Below are 11,374 nucleotides of genomic sequence, written 5' to 3'. Positions count from 1 at the left end.
AAATAATATAAAAGAAACTAAAGGTTTTAAAAGTACTTGAAAAAATTAAATGAGTCTTTACAAAACTATCTTAATTAATTCTTATTGTCTTAGAAAATTTTAATTCACCTTTCGTCGATAGAAAATATTATTGATCAATATAATTTAATTGTTAATGACAGATAAAATGACCTAGTGACTAGCTTAATTAAAAACTAATAACTTTTTGGATTAATAAGAATAATTTATAATAATAATAATAATAACAATGTATAATCTCTAACTAGATTAATAATATTTTAAAAGAGAAAATAACCTCAGTGATCAAAAATGTCTTATAATATACGATTTTAACCAATTTTTTATGGATTTGCCAAAATGACCAACTAAATCGCGCGATCGATAATTCGCAGCGCGATCTCCGGTATCGCAAATCAGTTTCCAGATTCGCAACGCGAACTTCGAATATCGCAATGCATTTGTTTCTTAAGAATTTTCTCTAAAAAGATAGTATTCGCGCGGACGTGTCGACGACCACGTATTACCACGACCACGACCCGAGACGAGACGAGAAGGCGGCAGCGACGGCGCGCGAGAGTCCCCCTTATTCTCTATCACTCAACAAGGAAGTGGGAAAGCCAAGCCTTAAATACCATTCACAATAGTGTTTCCAATACTATGTGGGATTGAGCATTACCAACACTTGTTCCCAATACTATGAGGGATTGAGCCTTAAATAGTGATATTATTTTTGAATGTTTTGCTTAAAATTACAATAATCGCGATTGATTGTAGATTGACTTTTAATTATGACATATTTAATCGTATAATACTAATGCAATTGGTTGTTGATTCAGTTGTTTTAAGGTGCATGATTGTTAATTGTTTCCTGAATAATCACATTGTATTGGAAACAAGTGTTGGTAATGCTCAATCCCACATAATATTGGAAACACTATTGGGAATGGTATTTAAGGCTTAACTTTCCCACTTCCTTGTTGAGTGATAGAGAACAAGGGGGACTCTTGCGCGCCGTCGCCGCCGCCGTCCGTCTCGGGTCGGGTTGGGTCTGGTCTGGTCGTGGTCGTGGTCGTTGCGATAGTCGACTATCGCATTGCGATTTACATATTCGCATTGCGATAGTCGAAGTTCGCGTTACGAATCTGGAAACTGATTTGCGATACCGGAGATCGCGTTGCGAATTATCGATCGCATTGCGATTTAGTTGGTCATTTTGACAAATCCAAAAGAAATTGGTTAAAATCGTATATTATAAAACATTTTTTGTCAATAAAGTTATTTTCTCATTTTAAAAAGTATAATTTAGAAAGGCTTTTGAATTATAAAATGTGAATAAATTTTTTAGAAATGAAAATCAAAAGCAGTTAATCATAAAAAGAGAGATTTTAAGTTTTCTTTCCCAAAAGAGAGATTTAAAAGCTCTTTTGAAACACGAATCGAGCTGCTTCAATGGTGAAAAACTGTCGGCATTTCTTGAAGTCCTGAGCATTAAGAATGTTAAGGGTGTGAACGTTCAATATCAAATGGTTAAGAGTTATATTTAAACAAATATTATATTTAACTTATTCCAGGATAGTAAAAAAATATTTATCTACTATTGCTTATCGAGTGTAGCTCAATTGTATCGTGGTTGATGCTTAACTGTTCAATATCATTTGATTTAAGGATAGAGAGAAGTTTTCAAAATTATTCTGATCCTTTTTATGCTCCATTTTTTAATTTGAGAAATAATTAAGTCTTTTTTAGAAAAGAAATTGCATAATCATTTTAACAACGGTGACGATTTTATTAATTTAAACTTATTAACAGCATTATAAGAATAAAGGATTAAATATTGAATTTTATTAAGGTAACATAGACATTGCCGTCATATTTAGACCAAGTATAACATATTCCAAGGTCATATTGAATACGTCCAACTAAAAAATTGACACAGCCAGCCCTCTATTAGGGTCGCTTGGCCCTTACGGGTGATGCCAAACTCTTTCTTTTTTAAGTATTAAATTGACCCAACCACCCCCGAAGGAATAAATTATATCAACTAAGGTTACTTTTAACTACCACTAGTTGTAGTTGCAACTATAGAAATTCACCAAATATTTTTTTCCTTGGATTTTTTTTAAAAAAGTTTTAAAATTACATTCAAATTTTGAATTAATACAAAGTTTGAAAATCAATTACGTAGGAAGAAGATTAAAACACGCCATTAACATTTAAAAATTAATAACTTATTTGAGAATTTATGTTATCATTTTCTAAGCAAAAAAGAAGATATTAGTAATACTGATAACAAAAAATAAATAATAGATACAAATAATGAATTAGCATGGTTAAAAATAAAATTGGCATACGTGCTATTAGTCGATGCTGAAAGCAAGATTGAAATGCCCTCTTCATTTATTTTTTACAATTGTATTTCTATACTATTGAGCAAATAATATTTTTATCATTGCAGTGGTGGAGCCACGTATAGGCGGACATGTGTCCATTCTGAAATTCAAAAATTTTTTAATTAATTTTTTATTTTATTGATGATTTCCAATTTAAAATTTTGTTTATGTCCACCCTAAAACTTTAATTATGTTTGCTCGTTCAAAAAAAATTGTGTTACAAACTTACTTGTGATTACTTTAAAAAATATTTTTAAATCTGATGCTTACCAGCCGCCGAGAGCTAGTATATGGTTAAGCCTTAACCAGATTCACTTTAACAGCTTATATATATGATTTGTTTAATGCATCCCCCAATTGACTTGTCAGTCTCCATCGAGATGTGGATGGCAGCTCGTAACTCAGAAAGTTCCTTGCTAAACCGCCTACTCTGAATCACAATTTTATATATAAATCCTTCCCTTCCATGGCATTTGCAGGAAGAAAAAGCACCCACTTTTCAGTTGACAGCACATAATATATACACACACATATATTACAAGCTTTTTTCCTTTGATCAGAAAATGGAGTTGTCGCCAATGAGAAACATGGGCAAGAAACCAGAAAAGCAAAGAAGTAACAAAAGGGTGTGGAGATTGAAACTCAGTGTTACATGGCAGCGTATAAAAACTGCCATGAAATCCCGTCTGAGGAACGGCCTTTCCAATCTCAACAAGCTCTCCACCCTGAAACTCAACCACCATGATCTGGCCATCATTAGGCCGATTCGACACGTGATGAAAAAGAAGAAGAAGACGGTACGTCCCACGATGCCTTTGGCTCAGCTCATCCGGTTGCCGTACACGGCGGCGGATTTCATCGACCGAGGCGATGCCATGACGCCCACCAAGTCACCTGTGGAGAATGTATCCACGCTATGGCGTGAGCTTCATGGTTTGCATGACTGGGATGGGCTAATGGAGCCACTCCACCCTTGGCTGAGGCGAGAGATCGTCAAGTATGGAGAATTTGTCGAGGCGACATACGATGCTTTCGATTTCGATCCCTTATCGGAGTTTTGCGGAAGCTGTAGGTATAATCCGAATAAACTGTTTGAAGAACTAGGCCTTACTAAGCACGGTTACAAGGTTACCAAGTACATTTATGCGATGTCACATGTCGATGTTCCCGAATGGTTCGAGAGGTCTTATTGTACTTGGAGTAAGGATTCCAACTGGATGGGGTATGTCACGGTTAGCGGTGATGCCGAAACCACGAGAATCGGGAGGAGAGACATCCTCGTGGCATGGCGGGGCACGGTGGCTCCGACCGAGTGGTACAGTGACCTAAGAACAAGCCTGCAGCGTCTTGGCAAGACCAATATCAAGGTCCAAAGTGGATTCCTCGGAGTCTATTGCTCAAAGGGAGAGTTCACAAGGTACAACAAGTTGAGTGCAAAAGAACAAGTCATGGAAGAAATCCAGAAGCTCGTTGCATTCTTCCGAGACAGAGGCGAGGAAGTAAGCTTAACAATCTGTGGTCATAGCCTTGGTGGTGCATTAGCACTCCTCAATGCCTACGACGCAGCGACTTACTTCCCCGATCTCGTCATTAGCGTCATCTCCTTCGCTGCACCAAGAGTCGGGAACATACATTTCAAAGAGAAGCTCAACGAACTAGGAGTCAAGACGCTAAGGGTCGTCATCAAGCAAGATATAGTCCCAAAATTACCCGGGTTTATACTGAACACCATTCTTAACAAGTTCACAGCAGTCACAGGGAGATTGAAATGGATCTACAGGCATGTCGGCATGCAATTGAAGCTTGACATGCACCATTCACCCTATTTAAGGCGCGATCCCGATTATACAGGATGTCATAACTTAGAGATATACCTTCATCTGTTAGATGGATACGTTAGCAAGACATCGAAGTTCCGTTGGAATGCGAGAAGGGATGTTGCCTTGGTGAACAAGTCAACCAATATGTTGATAAAGGAATTGAAGATCCCAGAGTGTTGGTATGAAAGGCCATTCAAGGGACTTGTGCTGAACCAATATGGTAGATGGGTTAAACCAGGGAGACAAGCTGAGAACATTCCTTCTCCACTTAGCATTGAATCCCAAAACCAACCTCCATTTTAGATAGATCGAGAGTTTTTTTTTCTTTTTTCTCTGTTAATAAGATTCTTTGAGCAAATATAATTTCTTGACTTGGTTTTAACTAAAAATGAATTGTTGAATTCAACATTACACGTTGGCATCCTATGAATTGTTGAATTAGTTTTAGTAAGCTGCAATGTGCACACCAAGATGATATCATTTTCTTCTTATCAAAATATAATCAAACAAAGTTTTTGAAAGCGAGAACTTGAAGGCAAATGGCTTTGCTACCAAGTATTCGAAAGACATTCATGATACGTATACAATTCCGGCTAATAACCTACTTATCAGAAGTTATCGCAGAACATTCCGTATCTTGCACTAGAAGGTTCGTTACTCAACACCGAATTGCACAAAAATGGGTAGAAAGCGGTGAAAATACAGGGTGGGGGAAGGCCACGCACAACAAGAATTGCCCGTTGTCATCTGAAGTTGCAGCAGTGTGCCTTACCTCTTGAAAGATTGTCCCAAAGACAAATCATCTGCCTAGGGGATTGGTAATGTGAGGTATAGTAGTCTACTAAGCATCCATATTGACAGAACTTCCAGCTGTGGGAATACTGGACGGCTGTGGTCTGGTTAAATTGTTCGACCCACATTCCCATACTCACATCCTCCATCTTGAAAAGCTGCAGATAGATAAAATAATGAAGTTGATCAATCTGAAGTGGTAGATGGGAACACAACAGATGTTTCTTTACAGTCATGAGAGACTAGGTAAAAAGAAATGGGGGTGGATTAAAAAAAATACAATTTTATAACTAACCCTTAATTTTCGATTGACATGTTGTGAGACAACAAACTTGGCAATATCACTGGAAATAACATATCCGGGTCCATTGGCATAGGGAGGATAAACTTCTTCCGGCCACTCCTGTTACATCAGAAAATAATCCTTAAGGAATGCTCAGTATTTAATTCAACTCTTGATGCAATTAACTCCTAGGAATGTTTCGAATACAGCAAAGTCGATAGTGAAAGACAATTTAGGATTATAGACGTTAAATCACGTATATATGAGAAACCAAAGCAACCAAAAAGATCATTTTGCAGTTTCTTATGATTACACAACAAAAGTTAACAGTTTCAGAAATCAGAATTGAGATACAACTTTGCTTTTCGTAAATGAGAAGTCCGAAGAAAAATGAAGTAAATTTGTCCCTTACAAAATGAAGAAAAACACACTAAGGTAAATCACGAAAGAAGTCGGAAAAAACCTGTATATCATGCATACCTCATAAGTAACAACCCACTTTCCATTTCTCAAAGGACGGTGCAGAAGGTTGAGATTTCCCATATAAAGTGACTTTCCAGGAGAGATGCCATCAATCTGTTTCAAGACAGTATCGACTCTAACAAATGTGTCATCGTCACATTTCATGATGTAAGCAGCTGAAACATTTTGCACCTGCATCGACAAATTCTGGAGATTTAGAATCACCTTTAAAAGAAATTCAACATAAATCCATAAAAATGATATCTATGGACCACAAGCACATAAATCTATGATAATAAATTGCAGAAAATAACAACAGCCGGACTTTCATAGAAAGGAAATGGACAATACACCATGAACTCACCCCATATTCACAAATTGCTATAGTTTTAAGAACCACAAGTTCATAGCGGTCCATGAATGGCAAAATTACAATATCACCAAAATAGGCTGCTTCCTTCTTCAGCACCGCATTCACCTCCTTCCTTGGATTCTGCAAGTCATAAAGAAGTAGAGACAAAAAGAAGGAATACAAACAATGTGCACATTAATGGCTAAAAAAGAATGTGCTGCAAAGGACAGCTACTCAAGAACCAGAAAGAGTATAGAATAGATGAAAGCCACACTTCCAGGGCAACTGACATTCCAACACATTTTTTCCATAACCTCACATAGATATTTGTGAAACAAACTGAAATGACGATTCATAACAGTTAAGCATTTAACAAGATCTTAAAATCTATAGAGAGTTCAACGACCTTACCAGCGCAACAAAGAATCGGACTACTACATTTAAAGACTTGATGTCCGAAGATTGCATCCAAGTTTTTCTAACCGCCATGCGTTCCGCAAAGTGATTGGTAGCAGAGAGAATCCCAATAAAAAGTTTAATAGATCTATTAGGCAAGGGAGAAGCTTTCCATTTTGGTGACATTTCCAAAACTCTTTGGGGGGAGAAACTTGGATGAGAGGTGGGAAGAGAGGTTGCATAAACTGAATGAACATCCACGTCTCCTTTTATGGCCAGCCCTGTTGCATCTTCAAGTGAAAAACCCTGAAAATATAGTTTTTATGTAATCTTAGTGAGATTTACAAGGCCACGAACCATGAAAGATGCATTGATATAGATATTGGAAAACACAAAAGTCACCTATTAACTAAAATGAATCAACATACCGTACGGTACGTGAATGAAGTCACATGTTGACCCCCAACATTGATATGATATCCATCAACGCCAGCACGAAGAGTCAGGATAAACAGTCTGCCCTCCACAAAAGGAAATGGCCAGGTAACTTCAGGTTTCTGTTCCCGTCCAATGAACCGTCTGAACCAAGAAGTTGTCTTGGACTCTTTTGAGTCTGCAACATCATTCCGGATCCATTTTTCACATCTTCGCTGTCCATCAACTGCCAAAATTATAGGTACTTGATAAACGTCCTTTGAAATTTTCAAAACTCAAACGCATACAAAAATAGAAGACATAAACTGAACAAAGTTACAAAATTACTACATGAAAGCTCTCTCATCCACATGCAAAATACGAAACATGTGGCATTCCCTTTCTCTTCTTCTAGCATGTAACCACATTAGAACTCAAGCACTACAAAAAATTTGCAACTGGAAACAACTTCCCTATAGATTACCAGCTTACATGCCTTCTTCTACTACTACTAGTAAGCACTTTCTAAGAAATACCGTTAAAAGCATTTAAGCAAAAATCATAAGTTTATGTAGATAATCGCAGGTTATCATCATTGATATATTATGGAAATTGAATCCAGTATGTAGAGAGTTCGTAGACAAACATGATTCATAAATTTCTGTGAAGTTCTTGTTTCTTGACTATGTAGTCACAAATTTATTTATCCTCAAACACACAATTGGCATAGCATGGCTTATTTTCAAAGAGTTATGAACTGCTTTGTTCTTTTATTCCTCCAAATAAATGAAAACTTAAATTCAGTTTTAAAACGAAGAAGAAATAAGAAAACAAGAAAAAAACTGCAAACTGGCGATGCTTACCAAGCATGTCTTCATCATCCTTGGATGGCAAACCATCACATCTTTGAGCCGTACCCCATTGCATTCTGTAGCAAGTGTTGTGCTCAATGACTGGCTTGTGACTCCAATCTCCTTTCAGTCTAGGATTCAAATGTAAAATCTTAGGTGGAGCTTCCCCATCCACAGACTGCAACCCTTGCAATTCAACCATGAACTGTGAGACCATCACTATGCCATTGCCATTCCTCAACTTTACAAGCTGAGGTACGTACTCTTGATGAGCATAACGAGGAGTACCAACAATTGTAATTGAAGATCCCGCTTTGAGACCGCATGGAAGGAACATTAGCCTGTCTCCACTCGCCAAATCTTCTCCGTTTACAGATAACCATGAAGGACACAACTCTGGCTTCCCATCAAACAAAGAATTCTGTTCAATCTCCTTTCCATCAAAGGTATCCACTTCTTCCCATGCTTTCAATCCCAAAGTCCAAGCCTCTTCCGCCATTCTCTCAAGCACCGACAATTCACTAGTTTTATTCATTCGCCGCAAAATCTCACCCGTTATTCGACCGTATGGATGCTGAAGCGGCTTAATGGGCTTTACTCCACCTCTTCCTTCCTCCAAGGGTTCCTCAGTAGGCCTCGTAGGAGCATCCTGGATTAGCTTATTCTCCAATTTCCGGTGAAACGTATCTTTATACACAGCAATAACCAAGGGTTTACCCAAATCTGCATCATTAAAATCCCCGACAACCTTCCCATTCAATCCATCATAGTTATCATCTCCACTCAAAACTGCTGTTATCTCCAAGAAATATGGAAGCCTAAAAGCTATGAAAATTAAGTATAAACCTCCTAAACCAAACAACAAATGAGACAACTTGAACCTCCTGACAGTGGGAATTTCACTTTTTACCCTTTTCATCTTACGATACTCAACAAGCAAAACCACGAAATAAACTTCATCTAACTCGAAATCCACTAATTTCTTTAAGCATGCAAAAGAACCGTCGAAAGAAAAGGCAAAATCTAGATTCACCCAAGCCTTCAAATTCGCACCTTTACAACCCTATCAACTGAGATCAATAAAGCCCTAATCCCCCCCCCAAAGAAAGAAGCGAAGAAAAACCAAACCTTGTTCCTCCAAATCTGGCAATGTCGCAATGAAACAAGGTTTGGGGACCGAAATTTGATCCTTTTCAGCGACGTAGAAGCCTAGCTCCTCAACATTTCGCCGGCATTCTTGATAGGAGGATCGGTCTCGAGAAGCGGGGGCCGAACTTCAGAGATTATTGTATGGGAAAATGCTACATTCTGAGTTTCTGAATTAATACGCAACTTGAAGGGACCCAAAAAAACGAAAAAACAGAAGAAAGAGAGACGGATACGGACCGAAATCTTTAACGCGTACAATGCGTAAAATGGAAAACTGTAAGTCCGTTAAGGGGGAATAAGTGAAAGTTGAAGGACTTAACTGCAAAAAAAAATTGAATCTGTTGGAGTGGACGGCATGTAATGTGATACTGTTAGGATTAAAAAAATGGTTCGGAATAATCGCTTTCTCCTTATTATTTAATTAACTAATGACATATTCACAAAAGAGGACGGCGAGTTCTTGGTGAAACATGGGGCACTTCCCCAGGAAAGGTACGCGCTGTAGAAACAGGAGGTTGCCCGCATGCTGCTGCTATCTGTGAAGACATCGGCATCAATCTCGGTCCTCTAGTCTTGAGGAGCTTTCTAACTTGTACAAAACAGATTCACTTCTTTGTAAATCCGGAGGAGGTAGGTACAATTTTTCTATTAAAGTGATTTGGCATGAAAACTTTGAGGACGCACCACATTTTGAAAGTACCGAACAAGGTGTTTTTGTGCTAATTGGAAAATGAAAAATAACTTACTGATTTAGTTATGCGAACTTCTATGGATGCAGATAATTTAGCTGCCAACTTCAGCAGAGAACTAGCTGACTATATTATCTATATAATAGATGTATCTGGTGGTGATAAGATCCCTCGGAAGGATGGCCCTGGCATAACCCAAGCTGATCTCCTGGTGTTTAATTTTATTTATTCTGTTGTTCCATTGCATTGAATGCACTTATTGGGAGTTCTAACATGAATTTGTAACATTTTCTTAATAGGTAATAAACAAGACTGACCTCGCACCTGCAATCGGAGCAGATTTGGGAGTCATGGAACGTGATGCGCTTCAAATGCGTGATGGAGGACCCTTCGTATTTGCTCAAGTTGGTCGAGTAGTCGACTGTATCCTTCACCATATTCTGAAATAAAACCATTGATATTATTCTCATTAGTTGCATCAATTACTCAATGGTTATGATATTAATATTCAACAAAACCGTTATGATATTAATACCATCAAACTTGTATCATCCTTGGAACCATTTTCTTAATATCCTCGACTCCAAATCCACCCTCAGATCTCAAGGAACAAATCTGCTCCCAAATAACACGAGAACCCTTAGTAGCAATATCTGACCCCTTCCAAAAGAAACGAGAACACGGCTGCTCCACACCTTTAATAACAGCTTGAGGCATAATCAATTGTCTACACAAATAGTCAGTTATATTAAATAGCATTGCCCTAAGCAGTTGGAGCCTACCGGTATAACTAAGGTGTCTTCCAAACCAAAGATTCAACTGACTTCATCGTTTCAATAAGCACAACACAATCTTTGTCAGAAAGTTTCTCCATAACCAGAGGAACACTCAAGTATCTCGCAGGCAATCACCCAAGCTTGAAACCAAAGACTCTTTGAATAGTCTTAGTCCTGCTACTAGAGAATCGACCACAAAAAATTCACGCCTGGCAGCATTACGCTTGAGACTGGACATATATACTGTTACTAACATTCTTCCCCACAGAGACATGTGATTTACATATTTTATACCATTGATTATTGAATCTGTTTCACTCAAGGGATCACCAGTTTCGTCCAGAATATATCGAACTCAAGTATAATATTTTTTATTTTTATTCAATTTGAATTATATTTAAATAATTATAAATTCAAAATTATTAAAATATATAATTAGAATTTGAATCGAAGAGGTTTCAACCTTGAGCAGTTGTACCTTGATTTATTCCCCCTATGTCCCACGCTATTTATCTTGATGGCCTTTCGAATATCTTAAAGAACACTTTACATTATTTATTTTATATTTTTAACTTAATTCATTTTTAAAAATAAATAAATGTATTGTATTTATTTAAATTATCTTAAGCCATTTTTTCAATTAATTGTTTATTTTTTAAAATATAATTTTCAAACGTTCACTCTTCTACATTTAACAAAAAAATAATATAATAAGATTTGCATCTGAAATTGGACATTATTTTAAAGATACCCGTACTTTTGTGCACCGGATTTGATGCAAGTGCTTCTAAAACAAATAATAATAATAATACAACATTAGTTTATACTTACTTAATAACTCAAATACCTCTAGCACGAATCAATTTACTTCAATGATTGAAGTAATTGAAATGTTTTTAGATATCATAATTTCAAGTACCAACAATTACAACAGAGTGATTGAGATTATTTAAAACATATAATATCTTTTATAATCACTTTAACTTAATAAAAAACTCTC

General features: G+C 37.0%; 2 protein-coding genes and 1 pseudogene across 2 annotated transcripts; 2 read left to right on the top strand and 1 right to left on the bottom strand.

The window, feature by feature from the left end:
- Positions 1-2,953: 2,953 nt before the first annotated feature.
- LOC120137493 (phospholipase A1-Igamma1, chloroplastic-like) lies at positions 2,954-4,634 on the top strand. Its single transcript, XM_039153228.1, has one exon. The coding sequence runs from the start codon at positions 2,954-2,956 to the stop codon at positions 4,511-4,513; it is 1,560 nt and encodes a 519-aa protein (XP_039009159.1). The 3' UTR covers positions 4,514-4,634.
- A 100-nt stretch (positions 4,635-4,734) lies between these two features.
- Positions 4,735-9,227, bottom strand: LOC120137491 (hydroxyproline O-galactosyltransferase GALT2-like). The gene is made up of 7 exons (XM_039153224.1): positions 7,773-9,227; positions 6,924-7,156; positions 6,511-6,801; positions 6,112-6,240; positions 5,766-5,939; positions 5,298-5,405; positions 4,735-5,160 (listed from the first exon to the last, which is right to left on the bottom strand). The coding sequence occupies exons 1-7, from the start codon at positions 8,677-8,679 to the stop codon at positions 4,954-4,956; spliced, it is 2,049 nt and encodes a 682-aa protein (XP_039009155.1). The 5' UTR covers positions 8,680-9,227; the 3' UTR covers positions 4,735-4,953.
- Positions 9,228-9,336: 109 nt separating this feature from the next.
- Positions 9,337-10,047, top strand: LOC120137582 (annotated as a pseudogene).
- The last annotated feature ends 1,327 nt before the right edge of the window (positions 10,048-11,374 follow it).

The sequence above is a fragment of the Hibiscus syriacus genome, unplaced genomic scaffold (assembly GCF_006381635.1).
Source record: "Hibiscus syriacus cultivar Baekdansim isolate YM2019G1 unplaced genomic scaffold, ASM638163v2 tig00110674_pilon, whole genome shotgun sequence".
Taxonomy (NCBI): domain Eukaryota; kingdom Viridiplantae; phylum Streptophyta; class Magnoliopsida; order Malvales; family Malvaceae; genus Hibiscus; species Hibiscus syriacus.
The sequence above is the reverse complement of the archived record's forward strand: the minus strand, read 5'-3'. Positions and strand labels throughout refer to the sequence as shown.

Coding starts and splice junctions, on each gene's coding strand:
- LOC120137493 (XM_039153228.1), top strand. CDS start 2,954: ATGGAGTTGTCGCCAATGAGAAACATGGGCAAGAAACCAGAAAAGCAA.
- LOC120137491 (XM_039153224.1), bottom strand. CDS start 8,679: ATGAAAAGGGTAAAAAGTGAAATTCCCACTGTCAGGAGGTTCAAGTTG. Junction 7,157..7,772: donor GGATGATGAAGACATGCTTG/GTAAGCATCGCC, acceptor TAATTTTGGCAG/TTGATGGACAGCGAAGATGT. Junction 5,406..5,765: donor AGTGGGTTGTTACTTATGAG/GTATGCATGATA, acceptor CTGATGTAACAG/GAGTGGCCGGAAGAAGTTTA.